This window comes from Camelus ferus, chromosome 2, assembly GCF_009834535.1.
Source record: "Camelus ferus isolate YT-003-E chromosome 2, BCGSAC_Cfer_1.0, whole genome shotgun sequence".
NCBI lineage: Eukaryota > Metazoa > Chordata > Mammalia > Artiodactyla > Camelidae > Camelus > Camelus ferus.
The window spans coordinates 109,296,165-109,322,619 of NC_045697.1; the positions used below are offsets into that span (position 1 = coordinate 109,296,165).

Genomic DNA, 26,455 nt, shown 5'->3' on the forward strand with positions numbered 1-26,455 from the left:
TCAGTGTTCTTGGCTCTGTTGTCAAAATATTAGTTGACTACACATATTTGGATTTATTTCTAAGCTCTTGGTTCTGTTCCATTGGTCTATTTGTTTGTTTTTATGCCAGTACCGTACTGTTTTGATTACTGTAGCTTTATAGTATAGCCTGAAATCAGGACATGTGATGCCTCCTGCTTTGGTCTTCTTTCTCAGGATTTCTTTGGCTATTCAGGATCTTTGGTGGTTCCATATAAATTTTAGGACTGTTTTTCCAACTTCTGTAAAAAATGCCATCGAAATCTTGATAGGGATTGCATTGAGTCTATAGATGGCTTTGGTAGTATTGACATTTTAACAATATTCATTCTTCCAATCCATGAACACGGAAAACCTTTCCATTTATTGGTGTCTTCAATTTTTTTTAAATCAGTGTCTTGTAGTTTTTAGAGTAGAGATCTTTCAACTCCTTGGTTAAATTTATTCTTTTTTTTTTCCAGTTTTATTGTGTAGAATTATTACAGTTCGACTGCACATACACATTATATTGCATGTAAATACATATAAACAGTATACTACACTTTTTTTAGTTTTTGTATATGTACTAATTATTGTTTCTAAGAACAGATTAGATCTTTAGCTTTTTAAACTTACATAATTATCAAAGGAATAAAGCCAACTACAAAATTTATTCTTAAGTATTTTATTGTTTTTAATGCTATTATAAATGAGAGCAATTTCTTTATTTTTCAGAAAATTCATTGTTAGTGTACAGAAACACTACTGATTTTTGTATGTTAATTTTGTATCTGCAGCTTCACTGAATTCCTTGAAATCAGCCATGATGGGAACATTTACCCAACAGAAATGGGCAAATGCTACAAATCAGAGCTCTTCCCCTAGCCCTGCAGCCCTGCCCCTCAAGAGCCAAATTCTCAGGACAGCATATAATTATCCTTAGCTTTGAAGGAATGGAGGCTCAGGAGAGCTGGGGTAGTAATCCAGGGCACCTGTGAGTCTAAAACCCCTGCATTTTCAGCTGCGTAACAATCTCTCTTCATCTAAAATATCCTTTAATTAGTATGGTTTCCCGAAGTTGAGATATTTGGTACCTCCCTCACCTGAAGACTTAACAACATGCCCACTGTGAATGAGTTCTTCTCTTACTCTAATATCATATTGGCAAAACAATCCTGAATGGGTTTAGGGAGGTAGCTTAGAGCATCTGTTGACAATTCCTTGAAGCAGGGGATTATTTTTCCCTGCACTGTCAGAGTTTGCTGATGAGAAGCCATGAGCTGATTTTGTCAGCTACTGAAGAAAACCACTGAACAAATAGGAAGTCTGAGGATGTGGGAGGGAGTGAAAGAATTACAGTTGAATTGTTTCCGATTCTGTAATTCATACCCCGTACCTGAATGAGTCCTTGGAATGATGTGTTCAATGAACCACTCATTTGTACTCTAGAGTAGGGTTCTGTCTCGTGATGAAAGATGGATGTGTAAAGGCACTTAACGTGAGTTCAGTGGCTTTCCAGGAAGATGTGATATGATTTTATGCCCCTCTCCCCACCTCACCTCTGCAAATCACCACCCTTCCTCCCTAAATCTCTGAGGAAGGAGATCATGATAATTTGGCATCTGAGGTCATCATAAAGGAACGCTATCCCTACTCCTTGAGAATCTCATCCTTGGGAACTCTCCTTGCATTTCAAGTGTGAAAGGGTGCACTGTTATTTACTGTGTGCCAGGCACTGTGCTGTGTTGTAGGATTCCGCGGTAGACAGGACAGAGGTTGCCCCTGCCTTCGGGGAGCTCTCAGGATAGCGAGGGAGACAGTGAACGAGTTAAAATGGAGTTTTCTAAAAGATTTTACAGAGGAAGCATGATCCACGTGAACCCAAGGGTAATTATCCTCACTTCAAACACCTGGCATTCTAAAGTCCAATTAGAGAGAAGCAATGTGTGTATTAAAAATATATGTTATGTAAAGTGTCAGGAGACCCACGTTTTATCCTTTGCTCTGTCTCTTTACTACCTTCATGATGTGTTCAGCTTCAATTTCTCATCTATATAATGGAATGATAGTATTTATCCTGCTAACCCTTGGGGTTGTTACAGGGAGTGCATGAGAGAGAATGTGTACGAAAGTGCTGTAAATATTACTGAACACTTCCTTTTCCCATGATGTAGCCGGGTTGTAATTTACTCAGTTGTTAATAATTCATTCAGGCACTCATTCATTCAGCGACTATTGTTAGGCACCTGCTTGGTTGAAGATCCTGTGTTAGACCCTGTGTTTGGCTCGATTTCATCCTCTTGTATTATCCCGTTCTAGTATCTAGATTTATTTAGCATTAATTTTCTTACTAAGTTGGATTGGAGGGAAGGAAATTTGCAGTTACTGATCTCCTATTTCAGTCCAGGGACTTATTACCTTGCTTCCGTAATCTTCCTGGAGGTGTGGGCGGGAGCACGGACGACAAGCTGATAAACATTCATTTTGTGCTATTTCATAGGCTAGTTTAAAATCTGGGGAAAACAAGTATAATTATCTCATGGAATTGTTGCCAAATGGTTTATAACTACTTTAAAAACTCACATTACTCATTTTAATAGTCAAAATGTCACCATCAAATGAAATCTTTTACATCAAAGTAGACAGGAAGAGATTTGATAATTACTATATATGTTTTATGTGACATTCATATTTGTTATGGAAAAAACTAGTTTTCATTGTGTATTTAGAATACTTTGCAGAGGGCGGGGAACTTTTCTATAGATAAATAGAATTTACTAAAAGTCTTGAAGAGTAAAACATGATCCCAAATTATTTGGCTTCTGGAATTTCAGTTTATTTTATTTTGGTCCCAAGACACCTTATAAATACCTTGACTTTGGGCACTTCAGCATACTGATATGCCAGAGTTCTGCATCATTACTCAACATTAAGAATGGCTATTAAAAAGAGTCAGTATGAGTTGTCCCTCAAAAGTACGCTGGTGGATTTCCTTTCATCCTCAGGAGTAACACCGTGTTCCTGCTATGTTTAACACAAATAGAGTTTTGGGTTTTTTTTTTTTAATGATCATTAATAACTCTGACAAGACCAAAGATGCTCATCAGAATCAACAGATGTTACCAGTAATGCCAACCCCCAGCTGTTTGGCCACTGAGCCCTGTGGCTTAAAGAGAAAGATTTTTAAAAACAAATATAAAATTTCAATGGCCATGCCTGTTCCACCTAGCACTTTTAAAAGTATATAAGCAACCAGGGACTACCAGACGCGCCTCCAGCCCTGAGATTTTATTTACATGGGAAGCAGCAGACTCAAGCTCTAGGTAACTTGAGACCAGGAGTAAGAGCTGGGCCAGCGCATCACCCTGGAGCTTGGTGGCGGCTGGAGAACCCGCCCCAGCCGCGTGGTCTTCCGCAGCGCAGGTGCGTTGTATTGACAGACGCTGAGCCTCTCACATTCCTTTCAAACTAGGCATAGAGTCTTCCTTCTCATTCTGAGTGGTACTGACACGCAGTTCGACTAAATGTCTTCCCAAGTTTTAAAATCATACCCCCGAATACAATTCTTTCCCGTTTCTACACTCCTTTTTTTCTTACTCCCCTCCCCAGTTTCAGTATTTCTTTCTCCTGCCTGTGGTGCATTTCCAGTTTTACATAACCAGGTCTAGAACAGCCTGGGTTTCTTAAAGCCACTTCTTTTTTGTGTGTATCATCCTCTCTGGCAGGACTCTAGTGTTTTTGTTTTTGTTTTTTAGTATGTTTCTTTATATGGTCCTCAGTTTCTTTTTTTTTTTTTTCTTAAGAGTGGTTTCTCTTAAAAGTTTTTTGTAATTTATTATTATTGTATTATATTATTTAGGGAGGAAGGTAACTAGGTGTATTTATTTTTAGAGGAAGTGCTGGGGATTGAACCCAGAACCTCGAGCATGCTAAGCATGTGCTCTACCACTTGACCTACACCCTCCCTGCTGGTCCTCAGTTTCTAACCTTGCTAGTAACTTCTGTGCTTCTGTTTATTAAAGCTTCTGATAACTTAAGTTTTTATTTTTGAGAGACCCTGGCCTCGCCTCCAGTATCTTTTAAAAAAGTTTTTATAAACTGAGCACTTCAGAAGAATTGTTTCTTTTCTTGGAACTTCAGTTTTGCCGTACTTGTTGACCAGCTGTTACTCAGACATCAGAAGGAATAGCCAAAAAAAGTTAATACCACGCCAACGCGTACCTCCTTCGAAGGTCAACCACCCCTTTCCCTGCCTCCCACCTACAGATGCCAACACACCATTTTTAGAGCATTAGCTGATCCCACAGACTTGTGTATTTTAGGGAGTCTGTGCAGATCAAGTAGGAAGATCGTCTCCTCTGATACATCCGAAAGGAAATAGAACCGTTTGTCCCACAACGTGGAAGATGTCCTTTTGAGGATCTGGATATCAGATTTTTCTTTCCCATTAGTAAGAGATAGAGGTGGCGAGTCTTACTTGTTAGAGCCCAGGATTTCAATAAAACAACTATGGTCTGGTGAGAACGAGGTAATCTAAGATGGCTTGCAGCAACAGTTCTGTTCTTGATTTTATTCTGAGTTTAATGCCATCGCAGTTTTACTTTGTAAACGCAGAAACCAGCTTCAGAAGAGTCTGACTGTTCCTGATCAGAGCCCAAGCACGCGTCTGACGTTAGCCCTCGTCAGCATGTCTTTGTCTACTTTTTCCTTCAGGCGCTGCACTGATGCCTAAAAACAAACATCAAGTTGCTCTTTTGAACATAAATGAATTTAGAAAAGTGAAGCATAACTTTCTCTAACTATGAAAATGTGACTCTCCTCCCTGGTCATTTCTGAGCAGAGTTCCTTCTGTTTCCATCCGTTAGTATTTAAACGATCCTATTAAAATAAATTATAAACACTTCTTCGGAAACAAAAACAAACATCTGTAAACCCTGGCTTTTTTTTTTCCTGCCTCATCTCTTCCATAGAAGTAGCCAGTAAGGATGAGCCTGTTACTTGGATTAATTAATTTTCTTTTGCCTTTCTTATTTATTTAACCTAGAAAGTACTGTCAGGGTATCTTTTACAGGAAAGATAAACAGCTTATGGGATGCCGAGTCTTTGAAAATAATGCATAAATAGATCCAGTACATGGAAATCAGCCTGCTAGCTTTATGACATCTGTGACCTTATAAGGCTTATTAAAAGTGCTAACAGTCAAGCATCCAGGTTTCTAAGAGCTGCTGAGTGAGGGGGTGGGATTTTGGCAAAACTCTAAAATAAGGCCCTCTCTTATTACATATCCCTGATTGTAATATTAGGCTTTGTAATTGTGTCCTTGTGGAATCTAAATATATTTCAGTCATGTTAATACATAGGTACAATTTAATAAGAGAAGATTAGTATTTGCCCCCCAAAAAAATGATCTTTCAAAGACTTTTGTTGGTCTGGAAGAGAAGTTCAGTAGAATATGGATTAGGTCATGGTTGGAGGGAGGGGGTCTTTTTTTTAAGTGTAATTTAAAAAACATTGCATCCTCAGGTTACCGTTAGAAGCCTGAATAATTCTGTTGCGGAAACTGAGAAATCGAATTCTCTCTTGCGTAATTTACTGTGGTTTTACAATCTATTTTTAGGCACTAAAGGAAGAAATAAAGGAGAATTTACAAATCTTCAAGGGGTAGCCGCATCTACAAGTGGAAAGATATTAATTGCAGACAGTAACAACCAGTGTGTGCAGGTATGGCCCTTAATGATGTACCTTTAACCACTTACATGGATACGACATATGCAGTTGCCTATTTCCCCACTTAAGATACAGGGAAAGAAAGGGAGGCTTATAATGTATGTGTGGGCTTTTCTTTGAATAGAGTTTGCATGTTCTGACCCGCGGTACTTACGACAAGTGTTCTTGGCCTGTTTCTTTCTCACTGATTTCTGTGCTAATTCATATTCCAATGAATGTCATTTGTTTTACAGATTTTTTCCAACTGATGGACAGTTCAAAAGTCGTTTTGGCATCCGAGGACGCTCTCCCGGGCAGCTGCAGCGGCCCACGGGAGTCGCTGTGCATCCCAGTGGGGACATAATCATTGCGGATTATGATAATAAATGGGTTAGCATCTTCTCTTCAGATGGGAAGTTTAAGGTAAGTTTAAGTTCAGTGCCACCTGGCCACTGAACAGGAGAAGGAAGGAGTAGGAAATACAAGACGAAATTGTCTTTTTTCTTTGGCTCTCTCAGATTCAATAATATATTCAACAATTTTTCATACATAAAGACATCATGACTTTGTTGCATCTAAGTTTAATGAAGCAAGGGTAATAATGCTATTGCCATAAATCTACTCATGTATGTCCTAAATGAGGCTTCATTTTATAAAGCAATTAGGCTGCTCAGTTGCTTTTTTTAAATTGTTAAACAATTTTTGTGGTATAATTTCTGTACAGTAAACTACACATATCTCAGACACACAATTTGATGAATTTTGACACATGTATACACCTATGAAACCACCACCACAATCAAGGTAGCTCACATTTCCATCACCTGGCAAGTCAGTCACTTTTTTTAATACCTTCAGATTTACCTCAATTCAATGAGAAACAACCTTTAGAAAAGGATTATTAAAAGGCAAATTGTATTTCCCCAGTTCACCTACAGGTTGTCATTTATGAAATGACTTCTGCTTTCTCAGGCCTGTGGTAGATGATGTGGGAGAAACAGAATTGTAAGCCCTGGTTCCTACCTTTTAAAAATGGACAAGCCCTGTGAGGGAAAAAGACAAATAAATACACGAGAAATGACAGAGAACAATACATGTCGGCCTTTAAACAACCACAAATTGGTACACCCTAAAACCATAGTGTTACAGTACTTAATACAAGAATTGGAAAAAAAAAAAAAAAGAATTGGAAGGTAAAGCAAGTGGGGCCTGGCTTCCTGGAGAGAACGTGACCTGAGCTGTGCTTGGAGGAATCCTGTCATGTGACGTCCTTACTGTTACTCCCAGCACCATCTGTTCTTTCAGTAGGTCACTGATGAGGAGAGAGCCCTTGGGTGAAAAGAGAAATGTCTCCTCTAAAGTGTCATCAAAGAATATTATCACCCAGCCCATTCTCTGCATTTGTTGACCACAAGATCATGAGACACGTTGTCCTGGGTGTTTTGAAGGCCACGTGCACCATGCCGTCCATATCCCACCCCCCCCAACCCCTACCCCCCATCCAAGCTTCTCTTAGACCTGAACTTCAACTCAGACCGATCAGCCCACTGGAATCCCAGCTCTGCGCTGCGTTAACTGTTCCGCCTTGGGCAAATTCTAGGACGTCCTTGAGCCTTGTTAGCCTCATATTTCAAATCTGGGTTTAAAAAATCTGTCTTACAGGATTTGGGTAAGGATTAAATGAGATTTTATTTCTGGATTTTTTATATGCCTTCTAGGAAATAGGCACCCTAAGAAGTGTTCTTTCCCAGCGCCTTTAATCACCCTGTCCAAAATGCAAATTCTGTTTGATGAGCTACAGTTTTGGCTTCATGACCTCCAGCCAGCTCCTGGTGGTCACCCCCTCCTTGTCTAAACGTTCAGAGATGATGCTTTTCAAAATCCATTCTGGAATCCTGGAGCTTACACGACATTTGCTCTTTGCATCTCTTTTTGGAGGAATTTGCGTTTTCCGTTTAAAGTCGTTGGACCACTACCATCACCTCATCATTTTTATTAAAATGAGTTACTGACATAATTATTACCCCTCAGATCAGAGCCTGTGTTTTGTGTGGAGCAGCATCTTTTCAATGGAGGAGGATAAAAAGCTGTCCTTAATTCCAGCATATTGTACATAATTCTTCAATTGTCCTTGACTTTTTTTTTGTTCCGCTAGAAATTTGATGGCTCCATCTGACGGCCATGTACACAGAAAGTTCTGCTTTTCTGCATCTCTGACTTCCTTCCCTTCCTTTCCATTTTCATAACTGTATTTGTAGTAAGACACGCCCAAATATGACAACTTTAACGTCAATAGAATAAACACTACTCAGTGACCTCTTGAAAATACCCTTCTAGTTTGGAGACAACCCGTTTGTTCTATTTTCACACTCCAGCATGACCTATCTTTTTAAATTCAGAAACTAATACTATAGATATTGAAACAGGAGTCTTATATCTACTATATTGAAATATTTTAGATCTAATAATACATTAAAGCAAATTGAAATAGAAGTTTTATATTTAAGAGAGAAAGGCTTCCTGAATTAAGCATCTTTTCATTCAGTGGGTCAATATTCTGTATGTGATAGACTCTCTTCCTGGAAGAACTGGGTTCTGATGGCTGAGATACTGTTGGCAATAATTGGAATAAACACCAAAGAGCACTCATGCCCCCTAGAGGATTGGAGGAACAGACATGGTACAGTTTCAACATCCGTGCCTTTTTTTCATAGGTATTGATCAAAACCTGCAGGGTAAAAGGATAGCAAGTAAAAACATTTTTGCAGCTTAATGGGATTTCATCCAAGTGTGATGGCCATTATCATAAATAGAAGAAAAAATACCTATTTTCTCCTTCGGTGGGATTCAGTAAAATTAAACAGGTGCTCAGAAAGACAAACCTTTAACACCAATGTGGATTCTCTGTATTTATTCCTAATAGATCCACGGATATAATATCTTATCTCCTTTTCTTCTTTTTTTTACGCACCAGCTTCATAGCCCCAGTTTTCATTTCTCTTTGCCTCTAATTTTTTCCTTTCCATCTTCTCCTGGCTTACATCTTCCAGTCCATGTAGGAACCTTTTGTGACCCCAGAACAGGTGCACAGGCACCTGACCACCAGATTCTAAAATACTCATCTCTTCTTTTTCTTCAATTTAAGGACCTATTTGTTGAATTAAATACTTTCATTTAACTTTTCCAGTCAAGTTCTAAAATATCTTTGCTTACCGTTCCGTTTAAGATGGGGGATACATTGTCAGGCCAAATGCAGTAATTCTTATTTCACTTGGTAGAATTTAGTGCAGCTAAACTGGGGGTGATGAATGGACTGGAAGGAAAAGAGGTTTTGGGTCAACATTTAAGTTTTTTCTGTAAGACATGCACTAGCTCTCACTACCTGATAGAATGGCGGTAATCCTTTATTTTCTGTTTCTGTGCTACATAATTATCATGCACTTAGTGTTATATGACTGAGTCATTCTAAGTAACAGCTAATATTCATAATGTTAGGTAGTAATAATATTCTTGTGCTATTGATCAAATAATCGGTTTCCTCCCTTCCTTTTGATCTCTACTGACATATCTCCCATTCAGATATGAGGAGAATATATATATATTTTTGCAATCTGTTACATTAGCATCTCTGATCTCTGGGCTAGATTGCAGAATCAGAATTAAGTGAGCCAACAGATTTCCTTGCGAGAATGCCAATGTTTCCTTCCTAAATAAATGTATCTCTTGATTCTAAAGAGATCAGATCTGAATCTCAGTCCTTTATAAGCTTAAAAGAATGAAAGATCTTAAAAAGTCTGAACCTCACCGTGGGAAAGTCCCCATCCTTCTCTGCACGTATCTTCCTGTCACTATTGAGAAAGAAGATAGCCCTGCAGGTCACGTATAATATCAGGTGAACAGGGTGAGAGAAGAAGATTGTGTGTCCACCACCCGCTGTGATTGGCACTTTCCTTTATCCTTCAGAATCTGCACGACCCGGGAGCTAAATAGCATAGCTGCTGGTTTATAGATGAGAAAACTGAGGTTCAGAGTGGTGAAAGAAAGAATGAATTTTGCTCTGAAATTTGACCCTGAGTGACTGGATGAATTTTGGTGTCATAAAAGGAATTAGGAAATCAGATGCTAGTTGGGGTTTTCTTTTCTTTCTTTCTTTCTTTTTTTTTTTTTAAATGATGGATATAAAGGAGATATGTGGTTTGACACTGGTGGAATTTAACGTGATAATCTGTAAAACAGGCCTTGACTAGAGATATGGTTTTGAGAATCTTATACATCTAGTTGAAAGCTGATGCCATAGCATAAGTGAGATTTTAGAAGAAATGCATAGAGTTATGCTGTCCAATGTGGTAGCCACTGGACACGTGTGGGTACTAAGGTCTTGAAATGGGGCTGGTCTGAATTGAGATGTGCTGTGTGTGGGAAATACACACTGAATTCCAAAGTCTTGATCCCCCAAAAGAGTGTAAAATAGTTCATTAATAATTTTTATATTCCATGTTGAAATGGTAACTTTTGAATACATTGGGTTAAATAAATAATAAAAATTAATTTTCCCTGCTTCTTTTCCCCTTTTTTTTTTTTTTTTGATGTGGCTACTAGAAAATTTTAAGTTACATGTGTAGCTCATGTTATGTCTCTCTTAGACAGCACTAAGAGAGGGAAAGTAAGAAGACTAAAACAGAACCTTTGAGAATGTAATTTGGGGGGAATTTAAATTTTTAAGTTAAAAAAGGAATACCATGCAAATAGATTGTTCAAATAAGCCTGCAGACGAATATGAAATGAAAATTAAGGGGTTTTCCTACCACCACTTTCTAAAATAGAGACATTATTTTGTTTCTCACTTTCTCTTCTGGGAGTATGTGTACATGTATAAACACATTTAGTACTGGTGGGCTCAGACTGCTCACGGTTCTGCACCTTGCTTTGTTCAATGACGTCTCTGAAGGTCTTTCACAGAAGCACAGAGAGATCCACTTCCCCCTGACATTTTTCAGCCTGGAGCTGGGAAGACTGTGGTCCTTACCATCCCCATCACCCACCGTGTCCTCTTTCCCCCTGCTCCCTTGTCTACATGACCTGTCTCATTAGGTTATTGTTCCACTTGGCTTCTGACATGGCCTATTGAATTCTCCCAAATCCACCAGATAGAACTGTTGATACCAGGCACTTTAAAAAAGGCACAGTAGACAGTGGAACTGAGCTGTCCTGGAGGGTAAACACTGTGTCCTACTCGTCCCTGTCTACCCAGTGCCACAGAGTGGGTGCTCAGTCAGTGTTTGTAAAATTAGTAAGTAAATGGGTGAATGAATAAAGTACTTCTTTATACGTACGCTAGAAAATGGAGCTATAAAAGTAAAGGTATAGCACGTACATCTTGTGGCAAACAGGCATTTTGCCACTATATATATATACACACTATAGTCTACTTAGAAAACTCAGTGAGATTTTAAATGCATATGGTATAGGTTTACAAGAAATCTAATGCTTTTCTCCCATTCTAAAATACTGTGAAAACTGGAACCATTTAGTCATAATGAGGGCCCTGTAAAAATGCTAGACTTTGTAAGTTAATAATACTGCACAAATGTTTGTCGAGTCTCTGTTAGGCACCAGGAAGTGTGCTAGGCTCTGAGCACACAGTGCTGGATAAAACAGATGTGATGCCCACCCATGTGGAATTTAATTCTAGTGAAGTTCAGTGGCAGGTGCCTGGCAATTTCAATATCAGTTAAGACATAGAATGATGACAATGACTGCTTCCCTTTAACAGCTGCTTAACATGTGCTCTGCTCTGCATGTGCTTTACCTACTTTATTTTATTTAATACATATTCCAGATACACCATTAGAAGTTACTGAGATTTTTAATATATAAGAAATCTGAAGCTTAAGGAAATAAATCCATCCGTGCTGTTTTGGGTGTGTCCAGAGCAAGTGACAGGGGCAGGATGGTCTTCCTTCTCCTAATCCAGTCATCTTTTGCTACACCATGTTGCCTCTTTACTGTGACCCCGGTTAAGGAGATTCTAGAACTTTTTTGGTGGTGATCCTGATAACATAAAAAATGGGGCAAGAGGATGGCCATGTGCTAGGTCCCTGGCGAGTCCCTGGGACACATCCCATCAAATGAGGGTCCTTGACTTTGCACAGGAAAGAATTCGAGAGTGAGCCACAGTTGAGTAAAAGGAGATTTATTCAGAGAGATTCACAAGAGGCCATGAGGCATGGAGGTGGTTAAAACAAAAGTAGATACACACTCCATACACAGAGTGTGGGCTATCTGAACAGGCAAAAGAAAAGGCTGCAACGTGTGGGATTGTTAGTTTTAAGAGCTCAGTCATTTCTTATGCTGACAAGTGGGAGGATTATTCCAACTACTTTGGGGAAGGGGCTGGGATCCCCAGGAACTGAGCCACCACCCACTTTTTGACCTTTTATGGTCAGCCTCAGAACTGTCATGGCGCCTGTGGGAGTGCCATTCACCATGTTAATGCATTACAATGAGCGTATAATGAAGCTCAAGGTCTACTGGGAGCCAAATCTCCTGCCATCTTGGCCTCAGGGTCTACTTTGAGTTGAATCTTCCACCATCTTTATGCTAATTGCTGTGTCATTCCTTTAATGGCTGCGCCCTGCTCCCTTCCCTCCTGTCTCAAAACTTTAAAAAAGAAAACTTCACATAAATATCAGTAACAGATAATGGACGTGGCCCAGACAGTCACAGAAGAGCATCGTGACTTACGGGTGGCTGTGTGCCTTGGTGTGAACATGCCAGTAAATGTTTGCCAAAGCAGACGTCTGTCTGCATGTCCTGTAGTGCTTTCAACCTCATTTCTGCTCTTGTTTCTAACAGACAAAAATTGGATCAGGAAAGTTGATGGGGCCCAAAGGAGTTTCCGTGGACCGCAACGGACACATCATCGTGGTGGATAACAAGGCGTGCTGCGTGTTTATCTTCCAGCCAAACGGGAAAATAGTCACCAGGTTTGGTAGCCGAGGAAATGGGGACAGGCAGTTTGCAGGTACACTCGATGGTAATATGTAAACCCCCTTCTTTATGCTTCTTCTGCTCACGTTTGCATGGTGTCGGAGCATGTTGAAGGCGCCTTGTCCCCCGTGTGTTTGCCAGCTTTGGCCAAGACACTGGGGATGAAATCTAAGCAAAAGCATGGTTAGATGCTTCTCAATTACTCCATCCGCAGTAAGTTCAACCGCAGGCCATGTGTGGTTTTAATTGGAGGCGGTTTACAACGCCGAAGTCTCACCTTCGAATATGAGCATTAAATAAAATATAAATGTTAAAAGAGAGTATTTTTTAAATAAAAATGTGTGAGGAACAATGGAGAAATTCCTGTGTCCACCTAGCCATAGCTTTGTTTAAAGAGCTTCTGAATGAGAAATTTTTTCACCTTTCTAGGTGATTTTAAGAGAGCAGGAATATTTAGAATATTTGCCGAGTACAGGCAGGGCCGCCTGGGCCGCCTCTTTGCCTTGTCTGGGGTACTGCTGTACAGTCACAAGCTTACTTTGTTTTCTACATCAGCAAGAAGAGGCTGAAAAACAGTTTATTCATTTTATTTTGGAAAGGAGGCTTTGGCATTTAACATTAATTTGCATCATCATTCTTTATGCTTTGTCTCCAGTTCTGCCAGGTTCTGAATGTCACCTAAAATTATAAAGTGTGGGTATCTGCTCTACTTTAAAAATACACTAGATATTGGAGTTTTTTTTCCCCCAGTGCTGAGAGTTACCACGTCTCTCCTCAGCGGGAGCTGAGGGCCCTAAAGTGACCATCAAGGAAACTGGCAGATGTGACTTTCAGCTGGTGATGCAGAGAATGAATTCTGATGCTTATTGCTCATTGCATTCGTTAGGGCTGCTGGAACTCTTAGCTTGATCTGGGAGAAGGCAGCGTAGACAGTCACAAGTGTAGGATGCTACAGAATCTGCGGTACCTGGAGCCAGAGGTCTGGCTGAGTGACCTTTCAAGGACTGAGTCTACGATCCTTTGTTCTTTCTTAAACAACTAAGTTACTATATTAAGTTTTGTAAGTACTGTGCTGTTGTCATCATTTTTGTTGTTGCAGTTATCACATACTTTTTTCTATCTTTATTGCAGGTCCCCATTTTGCAGCTGTAAATAGCAATAATGAGATTATTGTTACCGATTTCCATAATCATTCTGTCAAGGTACCATGAACACATCAATTGTTGTTAACTGTTAACTGCTTGTATTGAGGAGTCCTTCTGGGAGAAAATAATAGAATACTCACGTATACACACAGAACTGAAGGGAGTCGACCTAAAGGAGTAGTGTTTTGCTTCTCCTTAAAGGTGCAGGGTTTAATTGGGATGTTACAGACTTTGGAGAGTCAGAAAAGTGACCAGAATATGGGGGCAATAAGTTTCTTAATTTAAAACTGGTATAAATGGAGACGACTTGAAAATTAAATTTGAAAAAGCAATTGCTTGAACTTAGAGAGGCAGAACTTTCTGAAGCTTGATGTTTTGTGGCTATTCAGTAGATTAAAACAGATCACGTTTTTCAATTTCCTGCATCATAAGGCCTTTCAAGCAAAATTGGGTGCTAGACATCTGCCGCAGCGACCGCTTTGGGGAGGGAAACAGCCCTGGCATATGTTCATATAGTGTGTTTCATATGCCTTTGAATGCTTTCACACACTTTCGGTTCCTTACAAAGCATCACACACCCCCTCCCCTAGACAGCGTAGTACCAGGCAGAAGGGGAGGAAACATTTGACCACTATTATGAGCAGATCAGAAAATAATAAAGTGGTTCAAAACAAATGTCTCACTTACTGAAACAAGAAGTTGTTCAGTAACATTCTAGACCAAGCTTCTCAAAGTGTGACACACGTTCCACGGCAGGTGTACCAGGCGGTCCCGGGCAGTGCACGGGGAGATATCTCTATTTCAAGAGCTATGTGTTTATTTTTAGGGTTACCTTCTGTTCATATCAAGTGATATTGGTTTACACTTGTAGAAGTGATATAAAGTTTGCCTTGTAAATAAGTTCATTTAAGTTTTTTAAGGTGAGGCATTTTACATGTGAAGGAGGATAAGAAAACAGCATGGGTGGTATGCCAATGACCAAGAGTTTGCACTTGGAGACAACCATTGAGCCACCAACTTAAAAACGATTTGCCAGTGTTGATAACTGGAATAGTTTGATAGGGATAGGATTTTAATACCCAAACGTCCTCTCTCATCACTGCTTCATTTCCCCAGCTCTTCCTGGAAGAAGGTGTCTTTAACCTGAGTAAATAAATGGAAAGACCTTGAGCTCTTGTGATGGGTACCAAGTCCCTTGCAAAGAGGAGAGCCCAGTGGGCCATAGTGATGAGGCAGGATGAGGGGAAAGGATGCTCACCGTTGCTCACCTCTACAGCTGCTTCCTGCCATGTGGTCCAGAGCTGCTACCATAGTGGTCAGGTTCCATTCCCAGTGCCCCCACCTCCTTCCATGCCCATGAGCTGCATTCTCTCTCTCTACCGGGGGTGTCTTGGTAAAAGGAAGAGGACAGAGGGAAAGTCTTTGGAGGAGGAGGGGAACAGAGAGCGAAGACGCAGCAGGGACGGGGCTTGTGACCGTCCTCCCAGGAGGCTGTAATAGTCCTCTGTGACGAGCATCACTATCAAAGGATAACACAGGCTGTACTCACACTTCCCACCCTTCACTCACGCTGTAGAGGACTCCTTCATTGACCTGTAGTGCATCCAACAGGAAGAAAACCCATTTAGATCTTAGCAGTGCAGAGGCCAGCACAGCCTGGCATAGGTGCTGCCCATTGCCACCAGAAAGTGACATTAATCAAGTTGCTCTTTTCTACTAAGCCTACTGTGGCCTCAGAGCCTTTCCCGCCCCAGGGCTCCAGGCACCTCTAGGAATCCGCTAGCCTTGGTATTCAGGGTGATTCCTGTTTACCAGCCCTGCCTGACACTGTAGGAGAAAATAAAACATATGTAGGTAACCGAAATGCAAGGCAGACAGCAATAAATGATTTCTTAAAAACAGGCACATATAAAGTCCTCGAAGTATCCAGAAGACAGTCAGGGGGGACTTCCAAGTGGAGGTGGTATTTGAGGTGAGCAGAATTTTGAAATCAGAAAAGGACTGTCATCAAAGTTATCAAAACTTGTTGTAAAAAATTTGTTATCAAAAGCAAAGCTCTAAGAACAATTTCAGCTCCTGTGTCTACCTCTTAATGTGTTTTCTTCTGGATAACTTATAAGCAATTAAATGACATTTGAGATGGGAAAAACAGAAAATAGGAGAAATGTATAATGACTGATTATGGAAACACTTCAGGTTTTCAGTACCATAGAAATAGTTTATTTAAGCTCAGTTTCTTCAGATTTCAGAAAACTGGTCATTTGTTTCTCTCTTCTGTTTGACAGCTATTGCCATGTAGCTTTGATGGGGTCAGTTGGGCTTCTGTTTCCTATGGACCTCAGGGCAGTTAACAGTTCTGGATTCAGGTCACTGCTCTGTTGGTAAATGTAAGAACCGGACCCAGAGGTCAGGGCTCACAAGTGTTCTAGTTAGTCCTTTAGCTACTTCAGTATATGCTCTCTTTTCATCGCAAAACCATTAAGACTAAATTTGGCATTCTCCGTTAATTCAGAGTGGAGCCAAAGCACATACGTCATTTGACTTATGCCAAGGAAAACATACTGACTCAGAGAGATAAACACAAACAAGAAGATTATTTGTACAGCTTACTAGGGGAAAGATCAGAAAATAATCAGTTATGTGGGGAGGGTACAGCTCAGTGGTAGAGCGCATGCTTAGCGTACACAAGGTCCTGGTTTCATTCCCCAGTATCTCCCCCTACCAAAACAAAACAAAACAAAACAAAAAAGAAAAGAATCGATTATGACCTCACCAGTGTGCAAGCACTCCTTTTGGTCTTTAAAACTAGAATGTTTTGTGTGAAAGGAGTTAAGAAGAGTCAGGGAAGATTTTAAAGATATGACACCTTAGTAAAAGGTGATTCCTGTCTCTGTCTGTCTAAAGAACCAAAGAGGTAGCTTGCTTGCTTGGCAAGTGTAGTTAACTCAGGGAGTGGTCCTGACTCTTTTTTTTTTTTTTATCTTTAAGACAGTTTAGGCTTTAGAAATGGAAGTGTCTCACTTTCCTAAAATACATAACTAAAAGAAATAGCATTATTTTAATCATTCTTGATCACAGAGATGGTCATAGGAGAATCTCTAAAAGGCCCTGAAGATGATTTTAAAGGTTAAAATCTGTGCTCAGGTAAAGTGAACACTCAGGTCCACGTGTCAGGAGCCCTTACTTACTCTTATGGTGCCTTCTATGTAATACTCTTTGATTTGTTGATGAGTATTTCTACACATGTCAGCAGCATGATAATGGAAGCTTAGAATAATATCCTGAAGGCATTTCAATACCGTTAAGGATCGCCTGAATCATCAAGAAAAAATTATGCTTACTATAGTCTTAGCATTAAACACATTGAAATTTTAATTCTCTCAAAGGTAGTCATCTGCAGTTGATACTCTATGAATACGAATATTGAATTAATCACAACAACCCGCTTCTTGACCATACCAGATGTTAAGGGAATTTGAGAGTTCCTAAAAGTTCTATTTAGCCCCTCCCTTCTATCTGCCTCCCTTTTCTCAGTGGGCTCTGTGCATCAAAGCTTTCGGGGCGTATAAACTCTCTAACTAAAATAGATCCTGAAAAAAGTATTTTTAAAAGCTTATTCTTATTGTCCTTATTCTTTATCTGCTGCCATCACACACACACACACACACACACACACGATGGATTTTCCTTGTTATAAGTTCAGTCTACCCTTTCTCGTTATAATGACTTAGTAAAATGGTAGTAAATCTTGAGCCTCTGACCTGACAAAAAGCTCCTACTCTCTGATTCAACTTTGAGTGATCATCCAGCCTGTTAGAAATACAATGTCTGTTCTTGAAATTAGCTATATAGTTAAAGGCAGAAAGAATAACGTTTTTATTACAGCTCTGTGTTACTCATACTACTTTACATCTGTATATATTTTATAATTTATAATGAAAGTATTTTTGACATAGTATTTAGTAATCAAGTATCAGCTAGAAAAAAGAAATGGTTTAACAAATGCTAAATCAGATTTAGACAGTAAATTGGGGAACCACAAGTGATGGAGAGTCCAGTATGTAGGTTTTTCCCCCTTTTCTTTAGAATGTCTTAAGATACCTGCTCAGATATTTTTAAAAGCTGTAATGTTTGCTCAACTCTTTAAATTTAAAATAAAATCATTTTAACATATTTCATGCAGGTGTTTAATCAGGAAGGAGAATTCATATTGAAGTTTGGCTCAAATGGAGAAGGAAATGGGCAATTTAACGCTCCAACGGGTGTAGCGGTGGATTCAAACGGAAACATCATTGTAGCCGACTGGGGAAACAGTAGGATTCAGGTAGATTAAAACGCTGATTTGTTTGTTTAGAGTGATTGGTATTTGTTAAAAGTAAAGAACTGGCTGTCCCCTTAACTGGAATGTTTCCCATTCCTTCATTGGTTAGGTAATAAGGCTGTAAATCTCACCGGAAGTACCAGATTCAGGAAAGCGGAGTAGAAAAAAGTCAACATATTCCCAAACTGAAACCTTCTAACTCAGGGATTCTTAGCATGTATCCCACAGACCCAAAAAAGGTTTGTGGCGAGAATTCAAGAAGTCCATTGTACAAAAATATCACATTATTATTTTTACTAACTCTTTTTTAAAAAAATATTTTATTTATTATTTTATTTTGGCAGGTGGGGGGAGGGGAGGTAATTAGGCTTACTTATTTTTAGAGGAGGTACTGGGGATTGAACCCAGGACCTCATGCATGTTAAGCATGAGCTCTACCACTTGAGCTGTACCCTCCCCCTTATTTTTACTAACTTCTAACTGAAAATTATAATTTGCTTTAATTATGAATATAGGCAACAATTACAGTTTTAGTAAGACCTGTAACTTTGTCACCAAGAGAAATTACAGAAATTTTCATATTACAGTTGCAGATATCTCAAATTATCATTTATATTCATCATGATTTTAAGGTCAGTCATTATGAGACCCATCATTGTTTCTTGTTATTTACTTTGTTAATTTGAAAAGTATACATATTACTATGTCACAATTCCATCACATTTTGATAACCGTCTTTGATTATGATGATTTTCCTTTATAATCCCATGTATTTTGTTTCATGCATTTAAAAATATTATTCTGCTAAATAACTCATGAGTCAAAGAGGAAGTCTCAAGAAAAATTTAAAAATACATTGGACTGAATGAAAACGCAAAATTGCGTATCAAAGTTCGAGAAATGCAGCTAAAATGTTGCCCAGAGGAAATTTTTTTTCCCTATCTTTATTGAGATATAATTGACATGCATTGTGTAAGTTTAAGGTATACAGCATGTTGATTTGAAACACTTGCATACTGCAGAATGATTACCACTATAGTTTTAGCTAAACCTTCCATCACGACACATAATTACCTTTTGTGTGTGTGTGTGTGTGTGTGTTGAGAACATTCAAATCTACTCTCTTAGCAACTTTCAAGTACATAGAACAGTGTTATAACTATAAGAACCACCCAGTGCATTAGATCCCCAGAACTGATTCATCTTCCAACTGCAAGTTTGTACCCTTTGACCAGTTTCTCCCCCATCCTCACTCCTTGGTAACCACCATTCTATCTGTGAGGGAAATTAATAGCACTGAATATTTACAGAAAAGAGGACAAGTCTCAAGAACTCAAGCTCCCACCTCAAGAAACTAGAAGAAGAGCAAAACAAACTGAAAACAAGCTGAAGGCAGGAAATAGAGAAGATAGTATCAGATATCAGTTCAACTCATACTACTCAGCCATAAAAAAGAATAAAATAATGCCATTTGGAGCAACATGGATGGACCTGGAGATCGTCATTCTAAGTGAAATAAGCCAGAAAGAGAAAGAAAAATACCATATGATAGCACTTATATGTGGAATCTAAAGAAAAAGGCTAACAAACTTATTTACAAAACAGAAACAGACTCACAGACATAGAAAACAAACTTATGGTCACCAGAGGGGGAAGAGGTTGGGAAGGGATAAATTGGGAGTCCGAGATTTGCAGATACTAATATATATAAAATAGATAAACAACAATATACTGTATGGCACATGGAACTATATTCAATATCTTGTAGTAACTTATGGTGAAAAAGAATATGAAAACAAATATATGTATGTTCACATATGACTGAAGCACTGTGCTGTACTTCAGAAATTGACACAACATTGTAAACTGACTATACTTCAATTATATATATATATATATATATATATATATATATATATATATATATATATACAAAAAAAAGAAATCAGTTAAACTCAAGAAAGAAAAATAGAGGAAATCAATGAAATAGAAAGCTGGTTCTTTGAAAAGATCAATTAAACTGACAAACCTAGCAAGACTGACAGAAAAAAAGACAGACACAAAATACTAGTGTCATGACAGGAATCAACAGGATAATAAAGAATTCTGTGAACAACTCTGCATGCATCCATTTGACCACTTAGATGAAATGGACTAATTTCTCAAAAAGTACAAACCCCTCACCTTACCCAATATAAAGTAAATAATTTGGATAGCCCTAGGGCTATTAAGGAAATTTAGTTTAATAACTGAAAAGCTCCCCGAAAAGAAATCTCCAGACTCAGCTGGTTTCCCTAGAGAATGCTACCAAATGTTTAAAAAACAATTAGCACCAGTTCAGTTTCTTCCAACCAACAGAAGATACAATTCACTTTCCAACTCAGCTTTTGATGCTATGATACCAAAACCAGCCTAAGATGATACAAAAAAAAGAAAACTGCAGACCATGTTCCTCACGAATATAGATGCAAAAACACTTAACAAAATATTAGTAAATAGAATTCAGCAATATGTGAAAATCTTTCCTTGGCCAAGTGGGGTTTATTCCAAGAATGCAAGCCTGATTCCATATTCAGAAATCAGTGTAATCCATCATATTAAAAGGCCAAAGAATAGAAGTCATATGATCATATCAGTTGATGCAGAAAAGCATTGAGTAAGATTCAATACCTATTCATGAATAAAAAGTCTCAGAAAACTGGGAACTTTCTCAATTTGATAAAGAACGCTTATGAAAACCTACTGCTAACACCATACTTAATGGTGAAAGACTGAAGTCTTTTCCTCTAAGATCAGAATAAGGCAAGGATGTCTGCTCTCACCATTCTTATTCAACATAGTGCTGGAAGTTTCAACCAACACAATAGGGAAAGAAAAGGAAATAGCAAGCTTACAAATTAGAAAGAAATAAACTCTCCCTATTTCTAGATAACATGATTATTTACGTTAAAAAAAACTCAAGAAACCTACGAAACAGTAGCTAGAATGAATAAGTGAGTTCAGCAAGGTCACAGGGGACAAGGTCAACATACAAAAATCATTGTATTACTCTAACTTTCCCCATCACACTCTGACTCTGTATTTACAGGTTTTCGATGGAAGTGGATCATTTTTGTCCTACATCAACACATCTGCCGACCCACTCTACGGCCCCCAGGGCCTGGCCCTCACTTCAGACGGCCACGTGGTGGTTGCAGACTCTGGAAACCACTGTTTCAAGGTCTATCGGTACTTACAGTAACAGCGGGCAGCTGGACACCTACTTAGAAAGATATTACAGTATAAACTGGAATGGATATCTCAACGCAGGACCAGAATTATACGAGACTTTTCGTGCTAGAAGGAATCATTGGTGAACTTTCCAAGGTTATTTCTGAATGTAACCATTTCCTTAAAAACTGCATATGTGATTTCTGTAATCCACATTTAGGGTTTAAACAAAGGAAATCTCTTCTACTGAATCTACAGAAACTGCAGAGTTTTACACCTGTGAACTTGGCTTATGGGACAGGGATTTATGTAGTGAAACTAATTTTGCAAATCAAACAAGCATTAAAAAACAACTAGAATATTTAAAGGTATTTGTTCATCCTGTGAGTGGTAGCTTTTGCGCAGAGCTTCCAAAAACAAAACAGAAAGAAAATCTGTTGTAGTTACATACTTTATTTAACCTTGGTCACAAGACCCAGGGGATCTTCAAACCTCACTTTGACAGTGGGTATTACCCTTGTGACATTTTTTTTGGTTATCAACAACTAGATGTAAATTACTTTAGGAAAGAAGAAAACTGTCTTGCAAAATCCTCTCAGCTGGGATGAGCAAGCCTCTTGAGTTTAGCACTTAAAAATCAATGCAAATTTCCCATCCTTTCTGGGTTAGATCAGAGCCCTTTTTTGTGTGTTCTTTTCACCTCTCTCCTGCTCACCTTGTATCACACACACAAAAAAAATACAAAGTATATTTTCAGGGAAACCTGAAATTCCTAATACTTTGAAAAGCATATTACAATAGTAATGCTACCTTTTGGTAAACCAACAGCCCTGTTAACTCCAGATTAATGCACTGGACTGGAAGCAAGAAAAAGTTAGTCACGTTTTATGTGCCACGTTCTGACACGTACCTGTCTATCCTCTTCCACTTCATGGAAGCGAAAGCTTTACCTCCTGCAAAATGTCAGCACACGTAGTAGGACACCAGTATCCTAGGACAGAGAGCCATAAGCAGCCCTTTGGAGGACTGATGGTGTCAACCAAAGGTATGTGATTGATTAATGGTTTTCCCCTTAGAAAGCAAGTGTTACCAAAGTTGTGTTATCTTGAAAGCATTACAGGTAAGGGCATGTTATGGTTATTTATCGTTGTCTAATGACTAGTAGAGGCATTAAAGGACTATGTATACGTGATTAGGGTAAGGTAGAATGTATCATATATATATATATATATATAGCTGAATCTTTGGTTACTGAAATAGGCAGCACTCTGAAAGACAGAAGCATCGGCCAGCCTTTCCGCAACACGTTCTTTGCAGCGCAGTTTAAAGCCGTCCCAGTAGAGCAAGCCCTAAAGCAGCTGTAATTTTTGCCATTTTCCAGGAATGCTGGTATCGGCTGACTTTCTGTCAGAAAAACGGCCTTCTGTGCTTTCAAAAACAAAACAAAACAAAAAAACAAAAACAGGTGGAAAGAAGAAAGTTGAACTGGAGTTACATTTCATTTAAACTAAGTATAAGTGCATTTTGCGAAATGTTGAGAATAATTTAGTCAATCGTTAATCCGTCACTGATACTGTAAAATAGGAGTGGTCTGTTTCCACTGTTTAATTTTCTACTCAGTTCTACCAAATAGGATGTCAGGTTTGGCATTTTCGATAATGACTTTGGGACCTTTTTCACTGAAAGCACCTTAGAACTATACTACAAGGAAACACTTCCCATACATATAACTCTATGAATGTGATGTTTATTTCTATTAATTTATAATTCAGCCATTCTCTTATATAGGACTTTTAAAAATTTAAAATGGAAATCTAGCTACTTCCAATTATCTATCAAATTTCTTATGCCCAAATCAGCCTCTGAAAAAAAATTTTTTTTCAGGAAGATTTATGTTTAGGTTTCGTATTTTTTAGTTAGGTAGAGTTTTCAAAATATTTGAGACTGTCTGTGATAAAGTTATAAAATTAAATAAATTTTTAGAATGTTAAACTAAGACACTGTTTCCTAATGTCAGTGCTAAATAAGTCTTTGAATTTAAACATTCATATTTAATGAGTGCCTATGGGATGCCAGGCACTGTTCTAGGCACTGAGGATAAAGTGATGGATAAAACAGACAGAAATCCCTGCCCCTTTGGAGTTTTCACTCTAGGGAGGGAGTTGCATTTTACCATTTACTAGTGTTCTGCATAAAAGCTAATAAGCTAAACTCTTGATAGCTCCTGGAAAGTTTAAAAGAAAACTTTTTAAATTAGTTAAATTAATTTTAGTTTATTTTTCCCAAGTGAAAACAGCTTCCTATTTAGATTCTGTCACAGGCCATTGATCTTAAGATTAGTTTACTTTAAAGGGGTTTTTTGCACATTTAAGTTATACTTGTGAATTCTGAAATTTACCAGCCATCATACCGTATCAGACTGGATATCTTAGTAGTAGATTGAATACAAAACGAATTTTTTTACACGGCAATATTGGAATGAAACTGGAATGAAAGAAGAAATACTTTGATTCAGACCTGTTCCACTCTCTGTTTCTAAAACATAGGCTACGAGCACTCCAGGAAACACTATATTTTTCCCCAAAATATATGTAATCATATATGTTAAAGTATAGGTAACATTTCAAATTTGGATATATATGTGCATTTACTGTATTTCTTGGTAAACATATTTTAGGGGAAAAGTGCTGCTGATAAGGTACGAATAGACAAGATTTAAATGAAATTGTGTCACATTCTATGGAAAATGGTTTCTGGTAAACTGAGAAGGCTATTAAAATAAGTGACTTTTTTTCTGGGCTACCATTATTGTTTGATTTCTCTTTGTCAAGTGTACAGAACCTGTCATACATTCATGATAAGTAGCACTGAAAATTACCCATTCGAATTTCCCCTGGGCACTTACGGCAAAATATTGCCAGTTAGAATGTAAAGGTCAGTGACAACGCATTCCCTCCCCCAGTTACTAGCTACGGATGCTAGTAACTGCATCTCCGATACAGCCTCCCCTGCTGGACATGGGGAGTTGGGAGGAGAGTCGCTTGACCGTCTAGAAACACATGAATAAAACCTTTATGACTGTTAGCCATTGAAAAACATGGTTCTTAGTATCTTAATCAAAACTTTAGTCTCTAGTAACTAAAGTCCCCAAGTTTTCTTATTTCAGTTTACTCTTTGACTAGATTTGAGGCAAATCAACGCTAACAGGTCCATGCAAATAGAAGACACTTGCTTCTACTACTGGAGATACAGGGTATGTCCTAACGGAGTTAGATGGAATAGTAGTGCAGAAGCAAGTGTCTATGGCTCCTTAATACTGGAGGATTCATGCAAATGCTTTGGTAATGCCTATCGAGTTAATGGGAGGAAATAGCAAATAAACATCAGGTAATCCACAGATTACTTCAGATGGGAAAAGTCTTTATGTACATTTGAACTCTATAATATCCTCCCTACTCACCAGCTTCTGAAAAAGGAGGAATATTTTTAGTTTAATAATTTAAAAATACATTTCCAGGTAGGATAAAACAGAAGCTACTTGCTGCAAACATCATCTAATTTTGCTTAAAATCAAAAGTCATAATACTGTTGCATTCTGTAAATGTTGCAGGGTTTTAAACTTTACAATTATTTTAATATTTTTGATAACTAGGAATCTAGCATTGCCATAAAGGAAACTAAGTGCCCATTAAAGATTTGTTTGGTATAAATAAATAATTTTTTGTTTTGTTTTAAATGGCAGTAAGCTACAAATCATGATGTTAATCTAACTTTCTGAAGATGAATTGTGTGGCAGTGATTGTGGTCTGTTTGTGGAGAATGTTTGAGAGCTATTAATATTCTGAAATAGATTAATAAATTGGCTATGTTGTTCCAATGAATGTACAGCACTTCCATTAACTTTTGAAAGCAACACAGCCTTAAACTCAACGTCTTTGCTTTATGACATGGGAATGTTCTGTCATCAACAGAGTGTATTCTTAGAATTCTTTGTATCATTCTCAATTCTATAGCCTTTCAATCCTATGTATGAATATGAGGGAGTTTTGCTTCTTTTTTTTTCTTTTTAAATTTTATACATTCCATCTTAATAGGTCTGTTTCATATGTTCTGTGTGTACAACACTAAGTCTTGCGCTCTCTGACATTGATACTGATACATTCTCATCATTTGTTCCTTTATGAATCAAAATGCTGACTGCCTATTTAAAGAAAAGAATGAACGCTCTGCATCAAAGTGTTTGTACGTTCGTAGCTACATACGTACCACAGTATTTTGGATGCTTTAGTCTACAATAAATCCTTAAATTAATTCTGTCTTGAAGATAGGAGAAACAAGATTCGTGTGTATACCTTTACCATGCACAAAATCTCAAGTCCTTACAATAAAGCTTGTTTTCTCCATTTCCAGAGTGAATGTTTATTTATTTAACCTATTGTTCTCTTTCTTGGTGAAGGAAAATGAAGTTATGTTCGAGAACACGTGGAAGATGTCAGTACCTCAACCAAATTGTTTATACTAGTGAGAAAAGGCTGAGTGAACGGGACTGTGTTCTAAATTTCTCTTTCTTATGGTTTGTTTTTAGTGTTTAGAAAAGCAACAGATGTCTGTATATTAATTTTGTATCCTACAACTTTACTGAATTCAGTTTTAGTTCTAATAGTTTTTTGGTGGCATCTTGAAGATTTTCTATGTATTGTATCATGTCATCTGCAACCAGTGATGGTCTTCATTTCCAGTTTGGATTCCTTTTATTTCTTTTTACTGTCTGATTGCTCTGGCAAGGGCTTCCAAAACTATGCTGAATAAAAGTTATGAGAGTGGACATCATTGTCTTGTTCTTGATCTTAGAGAAAATGCTTTCAGCTTTTCACCATTGAGTATTTTGAGTGTAATGTTAACTGGGGGCTTATTATATATAGCCTTTAATGTGTTGAGGTATGTTCCCTCTATTCCCACTTTGAAAGTTTTTATCATGAATGAATGTTGAATTTTGTCAAAAGCTTTTTCTGCACCTACTAAGATGATCATATGGCTTTTATTCTTCAGTTTGTTAATGTGCTGTATCGCATTGGTTGATTTGTGG

At 38.2% G+C, this 26,455-nt stretch overlaps 1 protein-coding gene across 1 annotated transcript in view; it reads left to right on the forward strand.

Annotated features, from left to right (window-relative positions):
* TRIM2 (tripartite motif containing 2) overlaps window positions 1-25,772 on the forward strand; it is a 51,788-nt gene extending 26,016 nt beyond the window's left edge. Inside the window, 6 exon segments of the mRNA XM_032465108.1 lie at window positions 5,615-5,735; window positions 5,958-6,126; window positions 12,559-12,727; window positions 13,825-13,895; window positions 18,022-18,162; window positions 21,248-25,772. Coding sequence (XP_032320999.1) covers window positions 5,615-5,735; window positions 5,958-6,126; window positions 12,559-12,727; window positions 13,825-13,895; window positions 18,022-18,162; window positions 21,248-21,400 — 824 coding nt within the window. The 3' untranslated portion in view covers window positions 21,401-25,772.
* The last annotated feature ends 683 nt before the right edge of the window (window positions 25,773-26,455 follow it).